Source organism: Lepidochelys olivacea (genome assembly GCF_965140295.1).
Source record: "Lepidochelys olivacea isolate rLepOli2 genome assembly, chromosome: 3".
NCBI classification, from domain to species: Eukaryota; Metazoa; Chordata; order Testudines; family Cheloniidae; genus Lepidochelys; species Lepidochelys olivacea.
Window position 1 is genome coordinate 128,980,544 of NC_140413.1, and position 22,494 is coordinate 129,003,037.

Here is a 22,494-nt window from a genome sequence, read left to right on the forward strand (position 1 = left end):
CCTGCCAAAATCAGTTTTTGTTCCCTTAATTCCTTTTTTCTCTTCTTAATTTTTTCAGGAAAAAAAACCGTTTTCTCACTCTGAACAGTGGGGTTGACCTATTTACTATTTTTTGTGGACAATAAATTGTAGTGACAGTTGTTGAAATATATATTTTTATGTGCCAGCAATCCTCCTCTTTCTGTGACATGCCCTTTGAGGTAATTTTTTGTCCTTAGTTTTCTTCTCACTTTGTTCTTGCTGCTGCTGCTTCTTTTTTTTAAGAATCAGGGCAAACAGAGCCATCAAACTTTATGTGGCCAAATTGTTTACGTGGCCAGTTCATTACCTTCTAGTATTCTGCATATCTAATTTACATGAATGTTTTAGAAAGGATCTATACATGTTTTATGGGCAGGGTTGTGCAGATTAAGCTCACTGGATATGGAAGATTTTGTTCGGGAAATATGTTGTCCTTGGGAAATGTTTAACCCAGTAGGGAATACACAAATTATTTGTCTGAAGTATCCATAAGAAGGAATCTTTTGAAATATACATCTTGACTCCTATATTAGCACTACACACAGTTCTATGGGAGTGAAATTGCTGGATCAAATCCTGTACTGCACAGACATACAGCTAACTTGGCAGCTGAATCTATAAAAAGATCAATGGATGATACAGCGGCAGTGAATGTAAGGTCCAGAAGCCATGTTTTTACGTATAGCTCTCTTTATGGCTTGTTTAAGAAAAAATGCACTACTGTGGTGCTGGCATTTCCAGTGTTTATAAAAACCGGGCTTGCTGTTCATCTCAAGTTGTATTTACTTTTGAAGTTCATTAATTTCCCTGACAGAGGCAGGTGGCTTGGTGAAACCAGGGTCATTTGGGAAGCGTGAGTGTTCTGGGAGAATAAAAACTGGCTGCTTATTCTACAGTGAAACCTTGTTTTGTCAAATTCCTCAGCTGCTTGTGCTTTGAGCTTAGAAACCTCACTAAGCATCTGGGTGAATGCTTTATTGTTGCCAGCTATCATTCATCTCGAGCTGTGGGGTGTCGCATAGGCAGACTTCACTTAATAGTCACTTCATGTGGAAGGTTGGAGGGGGAAGAGGCAATGTGAACAGATGCACAGTGATCTGATTCTCTAAGGTCAGCCCATGCAAAATCTCCCCTGGAAAGCAGAGAATAAAACCACAGTATTCTGGAGAAAAGAAACATGTATTTCTTATCATAATACTGTTATCTGAATGGTTTATTAAATCTGGACTCCCAATTCCAAATAAAAGCGTTTCGAATCAGGATTAAACTTCATGAAAAATTTGACCATTGGGGCCTGACTCTATAAAGCTTTAGAAATTCCTTAATGCAAAAGGACTGTTTGAATACATACAAAGCTAGCTCACTGTACATTAGGTAAGGTAAAGTAACTGCCTTCCCCCATATGAATGTATTTGAATACAGACATGAAACCACACCAAAAAATTGTGTACTGAGAACTGTAGCAGCCTGGAGGGGAAATAAAGATGGTACAAATGTGAAGGAACACATTCCCCTCATCCCCTCCAGTAGTTGTGCCAATGAATATATCGATTCTTAAATGTCTGGGTGTAAATGTATTTTTTATTTAATTTAAAAAAAGGACTAACAGCACTGGCCTGTGCTATACTTGGTATAGGCAGGCATGAGGCAAACTTCCCCGGTGTCTCACATCTCACGTACTTATATAACTATCTATTTGACTGCTGACCTTTTCTTGAGCAGAGACTAGCGATACCAAATTGTGTGGGTCTGGGAGACACTGACAAATGGGAATTAAGATGACTCAGCTGGCTTGTGATCAAAGCAAAATTTGAACTCTGTTCTCCAGAAGTGAAAGACTCGTTCACCAACCGCCCACCACAGCCACCCACAATCCCTGTTTTATCTCTATTTATATATAAGGCAGACCACATTAATATAGCCAAGATAGAATGGAGTCCCATTTTATACCATGATTAATACAATATGATTTACCGGTAAATAGGTAAAAAGTTTGTAGAACAGAAGAGTCATTTTTGATTAAAGTCTGCTTTAGAAGATATAAAGATACAGCTCTTATATAGTGTTTTCCTTCTAAGGATTGCAAAGCACTTCACAAATATTAATTGAACCTCTCAAACTCTTGAGAAGTAGGTCAATATTATCCTTGTCACACAAATGAGGAAATTGTGACACAAAGAGACTTAATTACCGTACTTTTCCCCAAAGTTGCTAAGAAAGGCACTGGATGAGTTGGAGGTAGAACCTAAGTCTCCTAAGTATCAGTCCTCTGCTCTTGTTACTAGAGCATCCTGCCTCTACTTTTATATGCCCCAAAACCCACACTGGACTCTAATCCAGCAAAGCAATTAAGCTCATTCATTGGAACTACTCATGAGCTTAATATTAAGCATATGCTTAAGTACTGTGCTAGATCAGGCCATTTAAATTCAGGATGGGTGAAGCTTATGGAGTTGCTGTTTGCAAAACCATTTTTTCCCTGAACTCTAAAACCATGAATATTTTTCCAAGCTTGATTCAACTAAATAAGGCCAGAAGGGAATACAATGATCAGCTGGTCTGACCTCCTATATAACACTGGCTGTAGAACTTTCCCAAAATAATTTAGGAGAACATCCAAGCTTGATTTAAAAATTGTCAGGATGGAGACTCCACCACGACCATTGCTAAATTGTTCTAATGGTTAATTACTCACTGTTAAGAATATATGCCTTGTTTCCAGTCTGAATTTGTCTAGTTTCAACCTCCAGCCGTTGGACCATATTATACGTTACTCTACTAGACTGAACAACCCATTATCAAATATTTGGTCCCATTTAGGTACTTATAGACTAATCAATTCACCGCATAATCTTCTCTTTGTTAAAATAGACTGAGCTCCTTGTGTTTGTCACTGTAAGGCATGTTGTCTAATCCTTTAATCATTCTTGTGACTCTTCTCTGAACTCTCTCCAATTTTTCAACATCCTTCTTGAATTGTGGACACCAAAACTGGGATCAGTGTCAAACCAAAATACCTATAATTTCCTGGGTTGTCCCATTTCCTTTTAAAATATCGGCACAACATTAGCTTCCTTCCAATCTTCTGGAACTTCCCCAGTGTTCCAAATCTTATTGAAAATCAGCATTAATAGTCCAGTGAGCTCCTCAGCCAGCTCTTTTAACACTTAGCTGCAAGTTATCCAGACCAGTTGATTTTTAAAATTTTCTAACTTTAGTAGCTACTGATTAATATCTACCTTAGATACAAGTGGAATGGAAAGAGTGTTATCATGACTACATCTTCTGTTTTCATCTTAAATACAGAAGAGAAATATTTATTGAACACTCCTGCCTATTCTGCATTATTATTGATAATTCTACCTTTTCCCTCTGGTAATGGACCAGTACCATTATTAAGACTGTTTGTTTCTAATATACTTAAAAACCTTCTTCTCATTGTCCTTAACTCTGCTTGCCATAGATTTCTTCTTCTGTTCATTTTTCATCCCTTATCAATTTTCCACAATTCCTACCTTCTGATATACGTTCATTTCTATCAACCTCCCCTTTCTTCCATTTGTTAAATATTATTTATTCTTTATAGCTGCCTTCCCTTCCTCTCTAAATCAGGGGGATGTTTTTTGTTCGTCTGTTTGTTCTTTGACCAATATAGCTTTCTGGGCACCTAGTAAACTGTTCTTAGACAATTCCCAATGATCATTCACATTTTTCTGATTAAATTCTTCCTTCCAACTGATTGATAACATGTTAATCCCTTTAACTCAATGGCCGCACTGCCAAGGGTGTCTGTATTAGAGCACAGAATGTCTTTCTGCTGAAATTCGCTTGGAGCATGCAGTACTTCTCTACCTTTTTTACTCCTCCCTCTTGCTTTCCGTGCATGGCCTCTCCCTTTTCTTTTGTTCCTTTGTCCTTCTCCTTCCTCCTCTTTATTCTCCGTCCTCTCTCTCTTTCATCCTCAGTTGCCACACACCGTTCTTTCCCTTTTCCCCTTAAATCTTTGGACTTGTCTATACACAAAATTTGCACCAACTTAATGTAAATCTGTTTACAAACAAATCTACTTAAACCCTAAGCAAACCCTTTTTGAACATTCTTATATTGGTTTAAACCTCACTTGCCCCTGTAATTAGCAGGCACAAGCTAAACTGAAACAAGTCATGCTTAAACATGTTTAAAGGTTTAGGGGCTTTTGCTGATTCTCTATTGCTTCTGGCAACTTCAGTTTTTGACCAAGGAGTAGATTAGCTTTTGACATTCCACGACCTTGTGTGTAAACATTCACTGCAGTTTAAACCTGGCTTGTATTGGTTTAGCATGCGCTTGTGATTTAGGGCTTAAGTACATGCTGAATGGAACCAAAAATATCAGTTAAAATTTCACACCCTGAGTAATTTCAGTTTAAATCTGTGTGGATACCCTTATTTTGGTATTAAAATGCCTTTATATTCATTAGTTAAGTTGATAAAGGGTCAATGTTAACTAAATGAAAAGCATTTTATACCAAAATGAGAGTGCCACTCTTTCATGATTTCTCTGTCCTCCACCCCCACACAGTATGCACAACTCAGTTTTCTCCTTTCTCTCTTTCTTCACTTCCTTTCCCTCAGTGTCGTTGGATGTTGCCCCTGCCCAGCAGCACTGTGTTTGAAGGTGCTACCAGTTTTAAAACTGCTACTGTTGCTGAAGGTGTTGGGAAGGTGCTATTGTGCACACATGCAGGAATAAATGCAACAATTGGTATTTCTGAAGGACGTTCCCACTGAGAAGATGCAAGGAGCCACAGTTAACCTAACATACAGATTAGTGGTCCAATGGAGAAAGCATCCTAGTAATCCATAATGGATTGCCATCATGTAATTGGATCATCCTACTGTAATACTATCTGAGACATTTAATAAACAAACTGCACACGGTAAATTACTTCACATTAAGTCAGCTGCACTGCAGACTGGCAGGCATACACTTTAGAACCATAATTTCATTCATCTCCATCTTTAATTTACCTTAATGTGCTTCTGTCATTGCAGGATCTTAGCTGCCAAATATTATGTATCCATTTATTTCATTCTTATTGCACAGTAGCCAGGTTAAGGACAGTGTCAGATTTAACTCTGAATTTCCCTGCTTTTTGTGGGTAAAAGTCAGACACCCAATGTGATGTAAACATCAGTTCATTGTTTAATAAAGTACACTATATTGTATTTGGCTCCAGGGATCCATTCTACACAAATGCCAATTTTCAAAGGCTAGTTTGAAAGCCCAACACAACCACCCAGACCTCTGTTAGTGCCCTGCAGTAGTTATTTAGATGCTGATTAGTTAGTTGATCTTCATTTTTTTTAAATGAATTCTGTCTACTGATGTAGTCTCTGATCCCACAACATGCCAAGGCACCCTCAACTCCCTTTGACCTCAGGGGGAGCTGAGACAGTCTCAATACTGCATAAAATCACATCCTGTAAAACCACTGCACTGAGCAATTATAGGACTTTTCTTTGTTCCTTTGTTTTAGTCATTTCACAGTTTCTTTTCTTTAACTAAAGATTAGCCACTGAGACCTGAAACCACAAGCTGTCAAATTTAGCAACAGGTATCCATGAAGGTAACACAAATGCCAGCTCCAAGCAAGGCTATATCAACACTTCAGATTTCCAAGGATTAGCCCGTTCCATGGTAAAGTAACATTTTAGCGGTTCCTGCTAGCTCTTGCTTTAGCTCAGTTTCTGTCAGCATTTCCATTTTGTAAACCCCCATTTTAATCAGTGCTGCAAAAACTCACTATGGATTAAAATTCAATCTATAACTCACTGGCCTGGGAGCAGTGTCCCCCTTCCCCCGTGCTATGATTGAAATTGGTGGGAATTAAGTTTCAGATGTCTTTTGGTCTGAGAAATGGTTTCAATTTTAAAACATGAATTTGAGGAATTGATTCATAACTTTGGCTATTTTAAACATTTTAACATAACTTAAACAGAAAGTTGGCCAGGGTATTGAAGTTTATCAAGTGGATGATGTCTGTCCTTCCCTTCTCCCACCCCCAGGGCATTGTGTGGCTCCCACATACCTCTTGTCTCACATTTGTCTCCCCAACTCACCCTACCCCATTCCTAACTACTCCTGTCCAATAGCGTGTTTGGAATCCACATGGCACAAGGTGTGAACACTTTCTTTGTTGACTCCAAACATCCTGCTTCCACTTTAGCAGCAGAATTGCACCCATTTTGCTGCATCTGTGGAACTCCCCATTTGTGGTGTGGGGCAGGGTTTGCCCCATATCTGATTTGCATTCACAAAAAAGGCAGTTCCTAAATGGGTCTGAAAACATCCATAAAACACCCCCCCCCCCAGCCTTTTGAGGTATCACAAGCATTCTTTAAATCGTGGCTGATCTGACATGCCACACTGTACCATGCTGCAACACATGGGGATCATAGCTAGTAGGAAGGCTCAGCTTTCACACAGGACATGTTTCTAGACCGCACATCTTGAAAAACAGCTACCATCTATGCAAATGTGTCTGGGCTGAATCAATTTGAGAACCTTATTCTGAGCTTCCTCCATTCTGTTGGTTTAAAGGCAGATGATTACCAGTATCTGAATACAGTCTTTTGTGGCTTGTGTTAGCAAAGGGTGGGTGCAGCTGGGATTCTCACGTCTGCAGAGGAAAAAGTCTTGCTTAGCCAGAGATATCCAGGGAGGTAAAAGTACAATATCAGTTTGCAGCAAAGGCCACATTTTCCCTGCTTAAGTAGTCTGCTTAAGCTAATTAATGAATGTGGTCGACATCCCCAACTTCCATTTTTGCATTTCCCTACAGAACTGTGCACCTTGCTACTCACGTCATTTCCAGAATTACAAACTGTTTTGTAATTGCTTTTTTTCCTTAATGGACATTTAAATTGTTGTAATTTAATGTGGTTATTTTGTACTCATCTCCTAAAAGGAAATAGCCACATGACGAAAATACCTAAGCAACTTAAAAGTAGTAGATTGTTTTTAATTGAAATTTAGTCGGTGTATTGCAACGCCCAAAATAACATTGACATTCATAACAATTGACATCCTATGTGACAACACAGAAGATCAGCTGGCTGTGGTGCTTTTATTAAACTGAATTTGACAAGCTATTTAAGAAAGTGTGGTTATGGACAGGAATGGCACTTGCATACTTCAGTGACAGGTGATTTTGAAATACAGTATATCCGACAAACGTAAGCCTGTAAAAATGGCACCTCATTATTTTTCTTTCCTGGGCCTTATGATTCTTCTGTATCACATTTGCTTTGTTTACTGACCTACTCACCATGCTATAGCTTCAGAAAAATAAACAGCAGTCCCAGTCCTGCAATTGGATCCATGTGGATATATTGCAGTTTATATTCCATTTAATACCGGATGAACCTCAAAAGGTCATTTTGGGGTCATTTTGGCTAAACATAAGCATTCAAAATATCAGATGCTTCATCAAACTATCCAGACCACTTAGGACTGCAAAACTGGGCTGGAAATTGTGTAGGAAGGGACTCCCTCAAACAATTTCCAAACCCCCCTGTTTCCAATCAGGCACAGAGTAAAGCAAGAACAGTGTTTCTTCTGAGTAGGTCAGTGCTTTTGCTGCAGTTTCCAGCTAGAAGCAGGAAAACAGAAGTGCTCCACAACAAAAAAAAAAAAAAAAAAAAGATTTACAAATAAAGTCTGCCAAACTTCTTCAAGTTTTGCTTTGAATTTTACATGACGGTTGAGAAACTTCTTATATTTCAGTCCCATTCACCTATGCTCTGTCCTCAAAACTACATCCCTGAAAAGTCACAGACTGTAGCATCACTCACAACACCACAGAAGGCAAGAAAACAGTTTTTCACTTTCTTTACTTTAGGTTGTATTTTAATGATTCTTCTTTTATTGCATAACCAGAATAATAATAGTGCTAAAATATCCTCTCAGCAAACTGCTTGTGCCATTATCAAAAATGTCTTTGTCCAACTTCAACATTTCATCACTTGCAAAAACTAATTAATTGGCTCAGCTCTTCTGTTATGCACATCACCCCTTAATTTTAGTGTATTCAACCATGTAAGTAACATCATAGTCTGCATCTAATGAACTTGGACTAACAACATTAGACATTATATATATCCCAAGCTCTAAATATTTTGGATTTTAATATGTGAGCCTAACATATATTTCTTTTACTACCTCTTGCTTACTATTTGCTCTGATCTTCTTAAATTAAAACAAAGAAAATTCACACAAAACCCCCAAAACACAGGTTTAATGGAGAGTTGAAATCTACATCCCAGTCCAGGGTTATAAATAGCAGCCTGGACTGTCTGTTGCCACGTAAATGAGATACTGGGGCCACTGGATTTTAAGGCATAGTGGATCTATAGCCCTTCTCTGGCTCACCCCCATCCTATCTCACTGCATCCTTATGCACTGGACCATGCAGGGCTGGCACAGAGACCCTCTCAGCAGTGCCCAGCCCACCTCTAGTGTGGCCCCTCTGCAGGGTTTAAGTGCTGAGGATGACCTTGCCTGGCCCTCTGCACTACAGGTGAACTTCACCAAAAGGGAAGAAGGATGGGTTTGTGGTTAAGGCATTGGACCAGGACACACAAAATTAGGAGGTGCTCAAATACCACAGGGCTACAGGTCACACAGAGTTCCTAGACAGACAGGAATTTTCCATTACTTACCTGAACAAAAGCAAACCTCCAGACTTTTATATAAAACTACCAATAATAACAAGGATGCTCTTCTGAACTTTGCTCTCCATTGTACTTGTGCAACCCCACTGAAGTCAAGGGGGCTACATAAGTAGAAGTGACAAGACACTATGGCCCACTGTTTAAATCTTGTCACATGGAAAAGCATCTATAATCTTCAAAGGAATTTCAGTGTCGGGTACTAGCTTCTAGGGACAAGATTTAGCCCTATGTTAATACTAGCAAACAACAGGGAAGTAAAAATGCTCATGCTCAAGTTAAGTGCTATCAGACTTAAGACAAATAACTCAAGAAACAATTTCCTCAGTTGCTGATGCAGCAGGAGGCTTAGTGTGAATACAGCAAATGACTCCTCTCTCTAATTATCCTTTTTTTTTTTTACCATTTAGACATTTTTACAGCAGTGAACACACACACTTTTCTACTCATTCCTGTAAGTGTGCTGCAAAAGACTTTCTTTTGAGATTGAAAATACTCTACTTTGGCGCACTAAGACTGGTGCTCCACAGAGCTAATTCTAAGGGGAGATATATTTATATAAAGATGTGTATATGTGTGCACACACGTGTGTATGCATAAATATAAAATAAATTTTGCTTAATTGCTTTTATATTGTTGTGTTTCTAGCGGAAGTGAGGTGTTTGTGTGTTCCTCTCATGTGTGGTATGTATTTGACGGTTTAAGGTTTCTAAGGACTATTCTATATTTGACTGGAGAACGTAATTGTGGGTAAAACTAGCCCTAAAGTAAACACTTAATTCTGTGTTACATCTCTGAACTCGTCTCCAAGGCCTAACCTTGGAGTGTAACACCATGTGGTTTCAAATTCAACCCTTTAACAACAAATTATTTATATAAGCTGTCAAACCCACACAATATAGGCAGCAGTACAAAAAGAAATTGAAGCAAGTATACCATAGTAAAAGCCATAAGACCTTCAAAACAAACTAGCCTTTCCCTTTCGGCATGCAGTCCACTGAGAGTGAATTATTCATTACAATCCAACTAAATGTCCCCCTAGTTCTGCCATTTTACCCACAAGCTTGTGGGAAATTAAAGAACAGCATGAGGCCCCCACAGAATTATTCTGAGTTGATAACACCTGCAGAGAACAGAGGTTTCACTATATTGTGATTACCATGTAACTGCCCTCACGTCAGCAAAAGTTATAATTGGGAGAAACTGAATATTTGCTCTGTGCTTAAGTGGTGAGGATTTTGTGTGGTTCCAATTCATGTTAAGTAGCAGAGTTATAACTGAGAATGTTTCAGAGCAACAGGTTATTTGTTTTAACAGTAAGGTTTTTTCTTTACAAAGATTACGGTCCAACTGCTCTCGCAATTTTATGAAACACACAATTAGGAACCCCAGTTCATTTTAAGCAAAATTGCCTGTAGCTGGCCTGTAACTATGAGAATTTTTTTTTTTTTTGTAATTTCTTGTAAATTAAGACATATATTTATTTTCGTGTCTGGCTTTGCCTCACATGAATTGCTAACATCTGATTTTTGAATTTTTGTGTGCACATTGTGTGTGTCTGACAGCTGGATGGACAGCCACTGGAAAACATTCCTAACTATAACCTTTGTTTCTTACAGATGTGTCAAAGTTGTTACAAAGTGATGTGAAAAAATTGAAAGGTAGCTCCTAAATTAACCAATTTGGATATTAAAAATAAGTCAAAAAGAAAGAGAGAAGAGGTCAAGTCATCTCAAGCTATTGTTTACCTTGCTAATTTTTCTTCCTTAGTGATTTTATTTGCCATAAGCGCTGCATCAGTTCTTAGATTGTGTTCAGTGGAAAGTGGAGAATGATTAAAGCAAAGAGGAACTCTTGTAAGAGAGTCACATTTGGTTTCAGATATGTGCCTTTAGTATAACGGAACTTGCTTTAGTTAATTCCTGTTATATGCATCTTACATGAACAAAATAGCCCCAGTGCCAAGGGGAAATATATAAGACAGGGAATTCGTAACTGCATAAATGTATCACACATAATATTCAGTGGCTTCTGTTGCTGCACACAACTGCAAAACAGCTTAACCCATTCTGACTGTGCCACACAGGGCTAATATAACAGCAGCTCATTTCCTTGTATCAACATGGGACATATTAAACAATAACTTGCCAGGCAAGGTTGAGCTTTTCAGTCTTTTTCAGATAATTCCACCTCCTTCTTGAGGGGCCGTTATGAAGTGTAATAAAGTAATGAATGCCTACTGATATACTAATCTTCCTTCCCCACAAGCCTTCTACACATTCCCCTCTTCTGCTTTGTGGAAGAACACTAGAGTAACTGAGCCTCCATTAAAGTATTTACTAGTAATATACTAAAGATAAGTTTGAGTTGCAAAATACGGATTTCAGTCCCCTGTCTCCTCTGCAAAGTCTGTGGGTATTTGGCTCATGCTGGAGTTTAGTTCAGTCCTTTACAGAGATAGGGGAAAGCATGAAGTTTGGATCGGGATCCTGGGAGTGGGGGAGGGCTGGGGGATAAAACAGGTGGATTGTGTAAGTGAAAAAATCAATCTGTCAACAACTGTCAGATTATCAGCTGAATCCCTATGCTCTAGAGGCACTGTTTTGAGATTGGATTTTCCAGTGTATATTTGTCCCATGAAATATGCACCTGAAGTTCTGAACTGTGCTGTCAATCTATTTTAGAGCATTAGCTCCCTGAGGCAGTGACTTTATTATTATTAAGTAGTATCACAGTAGCACCTAGAAGTCCCAACCAAGATCAGGGCCCCATTCTGCTAGGTGCTGTAAAGGAGACAGTCCCTGTCCCTGAAGAATTTACAATCTAAATAGATTAAACAGGCAAAGGATGGGAGAAAAGAAGTATTATCCCCATTTCACAAATGGCAAAATGAGGCACAGAGAGATTAACTGCAGAACACAGTGGTGGTGATCAACACATTTAAGAGTAGCGAAAGGGGGTATCTAACACCAAGGTCATGCTACTTGGCTTGTACTCTGCATTGTCAAACTGTCTGATAGACAAACATCAAATGACTGTTTTTTTCAACATATCACACCAACAGAAAACTTATGTTACAAAGCAAAACAAAAAAAATCTTGAGATAAAAGGAGATGCATCCAAACCATGGGAGCTAGCTCTGAATCCAGACTCCCCTGACTTCAAGGGTCATTAGACCTGTTTTCTGGTTCTGATCCATCATATAGAGATGGGCCTGAGTCTAGAAATTTGGACCTAGTCCAGGATGTGAACTTGTCCAAAGTTTGTGGAGAGCTTAAATATAGTATTCTGGTTCAGATCCATCTCCAACAAAGAAATATTTTTGGAGTTAAATTATTATGTGGAAAATGAAACACAAGAAAAAGGAAACTCTGTTTCCCTCCCAGGTTGTCCAGGGGCCAAGAAGAATGAGTTCCTGACCAGTGTTCTGGATGCACTCTCCACCGATATGGTCCACGCAGTCTCCGATCCATCATTGTCTTCCAGCAGGTGGGTTTTACTTGGGTGATTGGAAATGGATCTGTAGTGTGTGCCTTTAAAGAGTTCTGACTGCCTTTGGAAATTAAAAAACAAAACAAAAAAACTCTTTTAAACAGCAATTTTATTTCTACCTCCATGAAGTGCAAACAGATTCCATTAGAACTGTTAGGGAATATCTCCGCAAAAATATCATGGGCTGTATCCACCAGACAGAAACTTAAAGCCTTTGTTGTTGTTATTTTGGTGTCTGAATTCTCACCAGCAGTACAGCATCAGGTCAAATAAGTCACCCCAGTCCTGATTTTTGTTTTCTTACTAAACTTCACTTGAAGAAAGTGGGCTGTTTTCCTGCTTTCAATTTTGCCTGGTTTCTTCAAAAAAAATAGATGTCTGCAGCTACTGTAGCTAGGATTTAAAATGCCTAAGTACTAACAATCTTCAGGCTTCTGGGTACAAGCTGCTTACCTACCTGGGGTCAGGAAGGAATTTATAGTATTGCACTAGTCAAACACATTATGGGGATTTTATGCTTTCTTTAAAAATGTCCATCATGGGTCACAGCTGGAGTCAAGATACTGGACTACACTGACTGTCTGATCCAGTAAGCCATTGTGTTTTGATGTTCTTCTCCTTTGCATGGTGATATCCTTTACCCATTTATGTCTATCTTCAGAATTTCCTTCATCTACTTTAGATTAAATTAATGGATTAGGACCATATTTTCCTAAATATGGAAAATTTTACATATTTAGGAAAATTTTACATAATTTTACATATTTTCGCTCACCAGAGGCTCTTAAGTAAACTAACCAGTCATGAGATAAGAGGGAAGGTCCTCTCATGGATCAGTAACTGTTTAAAAGATAGGAAACAAAGGGTAGGAACAAATGGTCAGTTTTCATAATGGGAAGTGGTAAATCGTGGAAATGGGAAGTGGTAAATGATTTGGAAATGAGGATTAACTGTGAAGTGGCAAAATTTGTATGCAATACAAAATTACTAAAGACAGTTAAGTCCAAAGCTGATTATGATGAGTAACAAAGGGACCTCATAAAACTGGGTGACTGGGAAACAAAATGGCAGATGAAATTCAATATTCATAAGTGCAAAGTAATCCATGTTGGAAAAAATAATCTCAACTATAAATTAAAAAGTGATACAGTCTAAATTAGGTGTTTCTACTCAAGAAAGAACTTGGAGTCATTGTGGATAGTTTCCTGAAAGCAATGTGCAGTATCAAAAAAGCTAACAAAAAGTTAGGAACCATTAGGAAAGGGATAGATGATGAAACAGAAAATATCATAATGCCACTATGTAAATCCATGGTATGCCCACACCTTGAATGCTATGTGCAGTTCTGGTTATCCCACCTCTCAAAAATATATTAGAATTGGAAGAGGTACACAGAAGGGCAACAAATATGATTAGGGGTATGGAACAGCTTCCATAGGAGGGGAGATTAAAAAGACTGGGACTGTTCATCTTAGACGAGTGATGAGTATGGGGTGATATGATACAGTCTATAAAATCATGAATGGAGTGGAGAAAATGAATAGGGAAGAGTTATTTACCCCTTCACGGAACACAAAAGCTAGGGGTCACCCAACGTAATTAGTAGGCAGAAGGTTTAAAACAAACATAAGGAAATGTTTCTTCAGAGAATGCAAAGTCAACCTATTAAACTTGTTGTCAAGGGATGTTGTGAAGGCCAAAAAGATCACTGGGTTCAAAAAGGAATTAGATAACTTCATGGAGTATAGGTCCATCAATGGCTAGTACCCAAGAGGGTCAGGGATGCAAGACCAGGCTCCTCTGGGTGCCCCTATACCTCTGATTACCAGAAGCTGGGACTGGACTATAGGGGATGGATCACTTGACATTGCTCTGTTCTTTCCATTCCCTCTGCAGCCTCCGGCACTAATCACTGTCAGAGACAGGATACTGGGCTAGATGGATCATTGGTCTGATCCATCAGGCAGTTCTTATGTTATTGGTTATACCCTGGCTACTTCATTGACTTCAATGGAGCTTCCAAAATGTAACTGAAAGCAGACTCTGACCTTCAGCCTAGAATTTAGCATTCAGCATGTTGAAATAGCCATGAGAGTGGGAGATGCTAAAAGAATATAATGGTCAAAAGCAATAAGGTCAGTTAATTAAGCACCTCATTTGAATCTCTGCAATGGGAATTTTTAAATAAGCCATGGGAAGGAAAACAATAACTTCCATTCCATTTCTCAGTGTGGAGTTTGTAAATGAGAAGTTTCAATTCATAAATCTTAGAAGTGGCTTTTATGCCAAGTAGAACACTGTTTCCTTTCTTTTAATACAATGTAATGTCCTGCCATCCATACAGCTCAGATATGTTTTTCAGCAGAGCAATCATGCTGTGACCATTCCTCTTCTCTCTGGAGAAGCCAGAGGTATTGCTAAGACACCATGGCTTCTAGCCCCTGGATTCCCCAACACACTCACTCAATATTTTTCTGTGGTAACCATGTGTCTTCTGTGATTGTATACTTAAATCACAACAGAGACAAGAATTATTAATTCCTGTACTTCCCCTTCTTTATGGCAGGAAGATATTTTAGCATCATCATCTTTACCAGAGAAACAGGAAACTGTGCATATTTGTCTTTATTCTCATCTGCCTATCTGCATTTTCTTTCTGACGCTGGCTCTTGTCAGCGTCCTTGAATCATGATTGGTTTTGTGTGTATTTGTGTGATGGTACCCTCTAGTTGCTGCATCACAGAATATGAGGGGCCTGCTATTGTTAGCCTCTATGGCAGGAGTTCTCAAACTGGGGTTGGGACCCCTCAGGGGGTCATGAGGTTATTACCTGGGGGGTTGCGAGCTGTCAGCCTCCAACCTAAACCCCACTTTGTATCCAGCGTTTCTAATGGTGTTGAATATATAAAAAAGTGTTTTTAATTTATAAGTGGGGGGTTGCACTCAGAGGCTTGCTATGTGAAAGGGGTCACCGATACAAAAGTTTGAGAACCACTGCTCTCAATCTTCTTTAGTTTAAGTGGCAGAGACTTGGAATTTGCAGCAGAACCAGAATTCCTGTCTCAACTCCCCAGTGGTAGGGATGTGTGATTTATAACGGTCACATATAAAATGTTTGCACCGATATGAACATTTTTACTGATTCACCATTTTAAAACTTTCAAACCACCAAAAAAATTTAAGTGCGATCACTGTATAATAATGGCGTTCATTTACAGCTCTTGTAAAAGCTGGACTTCTCAGGACTTCAAGAATTAGTCACAAATGATTTCTCAAGTCACCCTACCTCACTAAAATACCCTTATCCACTAGTACTAATCTAATGATTCATAAGTAACATAAGAGGACTGTGTGATCAAATGTAAAGCTTAATGTTCTGTTTGCATTGCAGGCTTTCAGAACCTGATCCAAATCATACTCTGGAAGAGAGAGTGGTCCACTGGTATTTCAAACAACTTGATAAAAATTCCAGTGGTGACATCGGCAAAAAGGAAATCAAACCGTTCAAGAGATTCCTGCGAAAAAAGTCTAAGCCCAAAAAATGTGTGAAGAAGTTTGTAGAATACTGTGATGTGAACAATGACAAATCCTTATCAGTTCAAGAATTAATGGGTTGTCTGGGAGTAACAAAAGAAGAAGGTAAAGCAGACACAAAGAAACGCCACAGTAAGAACTTTTTCTAACTGTCCTTTTAACTAGATTTTTTGATCAGGCAGACATTAATGTTATAGTTGATAGGCCACAGCTTTGGAAATCCTGCAAAAGGTATAAAAACGGTGATAGCAACTATGACTAGCTAATAAAGGGGTTTTTCAGTTCAAGTGGTAGGGCTGGTGCTTTTGTATCAGATGGCCAACAGTTCAAGTCCCAACAGAGGCAACAGCCTCACTCTCTGATCACCAAATACTATCCTGGTGAAGTTAGTATTGCATGATAGGAAGACAAAGAGGGTAAGTTAGTACGGGATTCCACCAGAAGGTCACTCCAGCAGAACACCACGTTCTGGCTATGATGAAGACACATTTGCTTGTTCTTTGGTGTCTTGCTATGGAGGGAAGCAAAGTACTTCACTTTCTAATAGCTACTCGAGCCATTTCTAGAGCACCACTCAATGGCTCTGAAGAATGTGCATCCATCCCTCCATTAGGCAGGCAGAATGGTTGCTGGTACACAGAGACTTTGAGAACTGATGGAGAGGGAGTCAAATAATTGAAGATCCTTGGAGCACTGAGGAAATCACCCACAGCATCCCTGAGAATGCTGGAAAGTGGGAGAGAAAGTCTCTTTTGATACACTTCTTTTGTATTATAAGAGGCTGTAATTAAAATGTGAATGTAGAATAGCTGTACAGTTTGCTTAATATTTTTAAGAACATAGAAGAGGGACCCCAGTCAAAGACCAGTAAACAAAGCTATCACAAGTGTGAGAAGGAAAGAGAGGGAACATACTGACTGGGAAACTTCTGTCAGAAACAAATTGTTCCCCATACAGCTTTTATTCATGACCAGATATTGTAGGTCAGAGAAAATAGGATAACAGCAGTAGACTGCAATCATAAAGGAAACTGGCTATTAGCAGACTAATGGATTTTGTAAAACATATCTAATCCAGTACATTTTCTGTGGGTTGAATAATAATAATACTCAGTACTTTTCACCTATACAGCAGATCTAAAAATCATTCAGCAAAGGTACAGAAGTATCATTATCCCCACTTACAGAGGTCAAAATGGAAAGTTAACAACCTGGTTAAAGTCAACAGCCTGATTCTCATTTACACGAAGGCTACTATACACTCCTCTGGCTGTGTACAAAGGTGCAAATGTAACAATTTACCCATTTATATCTACTTTAAGGCCCCATTGCACTGCCAGGCAGTGCACAGCAGTCTTAGTTTAAATGAGGACCAGGCCCTAAGGCCAGGTCTACATTACAGACCTATATCAATATAACTGTGTCGTTCAGGGTTATGAAAAATCCACACCGCTGAGCGATGTAGTTATACTAACCTAGCCCCGTGAAGACAGTGGTATGTTGGCAGGAGAGCTTCTCCCGTCGATATAGCTATCGCCTCTCAAGCAGGTGAATTAACTACACTGACAGGAGAAGCTCTCCCAAGTGTAGGAGTATCTTCACCAAAGTGCTACAGCTGCATCAGGGCAGCTGCACCACTGTGGTGCTGTACGTAAAGACAAGCCCTAAGTGATTTGACCAAGGACACACAGCAAGTTAGTGACCGGACTGGGACTAAAACCCAGTTTTACTCACTCAGTCTCCTATACTCTGCCCAATGGACAACTCAGTGGATTTTGGTTGCTGGAAATTGAAACTGCTGGCTTTCTGTCAAATCAAAAATGTCAAAGAAAATTTGACAAAAATAAAAAAAAAAAGCCACTGAAATTTTTTTGCGAGGGAAAAATAAGTTCCCCACTAGCCCTAATCATTTTAAGGTGTGTTTTGGGGTTTGGTTTGTTTCGTTTTTAAAAAGGTTCCTCTTTAAAATTTGGGGAACGTGTCCTGACTGATGAGCCGGATTCTTCTCTCACTTACTCCAGTGTAAAATGGGAATGACTTCACTGAAGTCAGATTTACACTGGTGTAAGAGAGGGGAATTAGGCCTGATGTGTACAGGTGATTCCATAATCTTGAATGGGTGCTACCCATGCCAGATGGGCACCATTTCTTCTATCAACAGATATAAAACCAGAGAATCACAATTCCTACCTTGGTTCCCCTTGGCTCCAGCAGAAGGCAAGTTCCAGCAGCCATTTACAGGGTACATGTTTCTTCCCCCATTGCACCAGCTCACTCTGCTGGCCAGCATCTTGGGAGTCAAAACTAAGGTTCCATCTGTTCCACACCTCCTCTCCACCTACTCACTACCAAGGGCAGGGGGAGTTGAGACTCCATGAAGCCTGCTTTCCTCCCTGCATTCGGATATGCTTCTGCATAGCCACTTAAGGGCAAGTGACAAAATTCCCCTTTATACATTAAATCATAATGATCCCTGCTGGGTGGTGGGGCATACACTGTGGTGTAGTGTTCAAAAATAAAAGGAAATGCTTCCAGACAGCCATCCGTTTTCCATGCTCTTTGTTCTTGAGGGAGATTAGAATAAAAATCAGAGCAATAAATAAATTAGTTTGAGATGTCCAACATTAATTGAATACATGACAACACTCGCTAAACAAATGTCAGATATTTACTGGGAAGGAATCCAGTTATTCGGCTTTCAAGTCACTCCAATAAAGAGGCAGCTTTGTTACTGAGAAGGGGAAAGAAGAAAATGCACATTTTAGTGAGATGTTTGAAATGGAGGATCTCACTTATGAAAAAATATGAAGTTCTATTGCTCCTAAGAATGACATTTCATAATGGGGGCTTCCTGTTCTCTAGAATGTTCTTATTTTTGCCATAAGCAATACAAGTGAAAATATACTGGGCAAACCAAAGGGAAAATATTTTCATGTAACCTTATTGAACTAGCCTAATGGAAGTTCATTAATCTAATCCCCATATATCTGGAACTAAATGTAACCTTATCACTAGTCGTAGTATCACAGACAAGAGAAAAAGTCACCACATAATGCTGTTGTTTAAAGAACACTAAATGACTTGTCCAAGGTCACACAGAGTTGATGTTACAGTGGGATTAGTAATCAGGAGTCCCCTGCTGCTGTCACCACATTGCCTCTCTGTCAAAGTCCATCTTAACAGAAAATTAGTGATCAAGTCTGTCTTGTAGGCAAAGCAATCGTCTAGCCCCATGGAAAGTTTGTGATGCAGAGCATTTCATTAATGATTGCTCATTGCTTATAAACACCCAGAATCATGGCCCATTTCCAGCAGTTCCTGTCAGTTAAAACCAGGATTTTACACAGGTTTTCTAGGGTCTCTGAGGAGATGCTGCCCCCCGCCCTTTGTCTGTGTTACTGGGTATTTTCATAGTGCGGCCAGTTTAGATAAGACATTCCACTGCATTTTGGTTTCATCATTGGGTCCTGTTCATGTATTCCAGTTGTGCCATTGGCATGGACAAGAAATGCAGATTTGGTCTAGATCAGGGGTGGCCAACCTGAGCCTGAGAAGGAGCCAGAATTTACCATTGTGCATTGCCAAAGATACATCAGCAGCCCCCCCATCAGCTCCTCCATGCCCCCAGTAGCACCTAACCTTCCATCCCTGTGCCTCCCGCCTGCCATGATCAGCTGTTTTGTGGTGTGCAGGAGGCTGGGGGGGAGGGGACAGGGGAGGAGGAAGCGCAAGGATGAAGCAGGCTCATGGGAAGGGGTGGAGTGGGGCAGGGCCTGTGGCAGAGCCAGGGGTTGAGCAGTGAGCACCCTGTAGCACATTGGGAAGGTGGCGCCTATAGATCCAGCCCCGGAGTTGGCCCCTATGCAAGGAGCTGCATATTAACCTCTGAAGAGCTGCATGTGGCTCCGGAGCCATAGGTTGGACACCCCTGATCTAGATGCTTCAAATGCAGCAAGCAGCATGGATACAAAATTTTGCACTGTGGTGACTTTTCTTTGATCAAATTTACATTGCTGTACACTGTAGGCAGACGGCATGGAAAAATTTCCATTCCACTTCAGCTGCATTCTCCAGCCCTTATAGAGCAACCATTGCAATATTCTGCAGTAACGTGTAGCACACTGCTGATTACAATATTACTGTAGTGGTTTTAACTGGAGAGCACTTTAGGATGTTATTTCTGTAATAGGGAAACATTGTTGATCCACTAACAATAAGAAAAATGTACTCAGTATTGTACAGAAACAACATGCAAGCCATTCTCATGACATTTTTCCCCTCTCTTCCACCAGCCCCCAAAAATAATCCTGAAAGCACTTCCTCCAACAGACAGGTGAGTACTGGAAAGGCCTCTCCATCCTGTATTTTTTAGCTGTTATAGTTTCAGCCTTAAGGCTACCCATACTCGTCATCTGACATTGTGACCTGGGTGGAAGGATTCCCCATGGAACTGTTCAGCGAACAGCCTGTTTATTCAGACCAGTTGAAATTCTCACTCATGCAGAGGGCCCACACAAAGCCTATGCACCTCTTACGCCCCACTTAGGGCTTTCTTCACTAGTGCAGTGATGTGTTTTTAACCCACCTAGAGTAGCCCAGGCAGTTGTAGTTTTAACACATTTGCTGGTTGAGGTAAACCTTAGTTGGCAATCTAGGGTTTACCTTGACCAGCTGACACGTTATAACTACAACTTGCCTTGTCTACAGTAGGATTATAATAAATGCCAAGAACACTCTTCTTTCCTAGTGAAGACAAGACCAGTCAGGGTATAAATGGGGCCTAGATCGCTATAGTTATTTATTAGAGTTAGTGTGCTTGGTGCCATACAGGACACAGTGATAGACTCCCTGCCCAGGAGACAGACATTGAACAGATAGGATGCACTGGGAAGGCCAGCGGAGGGAGCTGAAGATGACTTTCTTTGGTGTGGATTTATATTTATATATAATTTTAAATTAACAATTCACTTCTGGAGGGCATCAGGGATAGAACTGCCAGTTACTTTTATATCAGGTACACCATAAGAGAGACGCCATGTAACCATTATTAATGCACACGAGACAAAAGCCAATTCATCATCTGCTTCTAAGTTACTAATGAAACTACATTATTTAAAGTAACAATCCAGGGGATTAAATAGCAGCATTAAATGAGACAGAATGATCATTGTGCTATGAAAGGGACATAATTGTGGTTAATTAAACACCACTTCCTATCTATTGGAGAGCTAAATTTGTCAAAAAACAAACAAATACAGGGTGAAATTGCTATAGCATTCCCCAAAGCTAAGGCAAAGCTCTTTGATTGCTGCTAGCCAATTTGTTACTTATTTTATCTCTTGATTTGTTTAATGTTGGGTGCACACTTCCTAATGCAAGCTTTGTATTTGTTGTGGGTTTTACCAGAGCTCTCCTACACACGCCTTTGATGGAATGTAAAACGTTCTCACAACTACAGAGATGTGATAAATTTTCCTTTGTTTAAACAAATGTTCATAGTCTTAACTTTTCAAATCCTGCCCGCAAATCACTTACACTTTAAACAGGGCAGCCTGAAAACAATGACTATGGCGGAACTCAAAAAATGTTCAAAGAGTTATTTTAATTACATAATAGCAAATATTGGCACATGAGTGTAACGCTCAAAGCATAACATGCCCCCCTCCCCTTTTCCTGTAATCTGATTCTAACGTGTAGCATCTATAATGAAAGAGCCTACTGTTTCTATTTTAAAAAGAAATCTTTACATATTTTTGCTGACTCAGAATCCATTATTTTAAAAGCTGTTGGAAAGAAATGACAGCCTTGAATCTTAAAAAGTTGGCTGTGCAAGCCATCTGTTGGCAGTCACACTGTATAACAATGCAAAGCTACAAATGTCCCTCATATGCAAAAGGTGGCTTTCATCACAAAAGCTTGCACTTGAAAGGAAGCCATTGGAAATTAAGTAATCTGGTTAGGAGCTGCTCAGAAGAAACCACCTGCCTAAAAGGGAATGATCAAATCAGCCACTTTAGAGATGGGCAATTGAACGAGAATCATCATGGGAAGGACCACATCATTTTCCTTAGTAATTCTTTTTTTAATTGGAAGAGTGAACAAAGCATTACCCCATATTCAGTAACATAGATTGTGTGAATATATAGATACAGCACATACACCAAGTCCATGTAGTCTTATGTGTGACTTTTCAATCTGAAATAAAATATGAATAGAGTTCAAAGAATTAGGTTAGTGGCCACATGCCACTTGCTTTACTCAGCTTTCTGCTACCCATCTCTCTCTCTCTCTCTCTCTCTCTCACACACACACACACACACACACACACACACACAGAGCAAATATTCTGGGATGTATTAACAGGGATGTAATTTGTAAGACATGGTAACTGACCTGTTCTACTCGGCACTGATGAGGCCTCAGTTGGAGTATTATGTCCAATTTTGAACAAAAAAAATATATGGATAAACTAGAGAGAGTCCAGAAGAGAGCAATAAAAATTATTGAAGGTTTAGAAACTCAGCCTATGAGGAAAGGCTAAAAAACAACTAGATATGTTTAGTCTTGGGAAAAGAAGACTGAGTGCAGATCTAATAACAATCTTCAAATATGTTAAGGGCTGTTATAATGAGGACCATGATCAATTGTTCCCCATGTCCGTCCACTGAGGGTAGGAGAAGTAGTAATTGGCTTAATCTGCAGCAAGGGAGATTTAGGTTAGATATTAGGAAAAAACT

The 22,494-nt window shown here is 39.6% G+C and overlaps 1 protein-coding gene across 1 annotated transcript in view; it reads left to right on the top strand.

Annotated features, from left to right (window-relative positions):
• Positions 1–22,494, top strand: part of SMOC2 (SPARC related modular calcium binding 2) — a 175,517-nt gene that overhangs the window by 150,408 nt on the left and 2,615 nt on the right. The window contains exons 10-12 of the mRNA XM_084624714.1: positions 12,119–12,221; positions 15,616–15,890; positions 20,050–20,090. Coding sequence (XP_084480840.1) covers positions 12,119–12,221; positions 15,616–15,890; positions 20,050–20,090 — 419 coding nt within the window. The remainder of the gene's footprint in view (positions 1–12,118; positions 12,222–15,615; positions 15,891–20,049; positions 20,091–22,494) is intronic.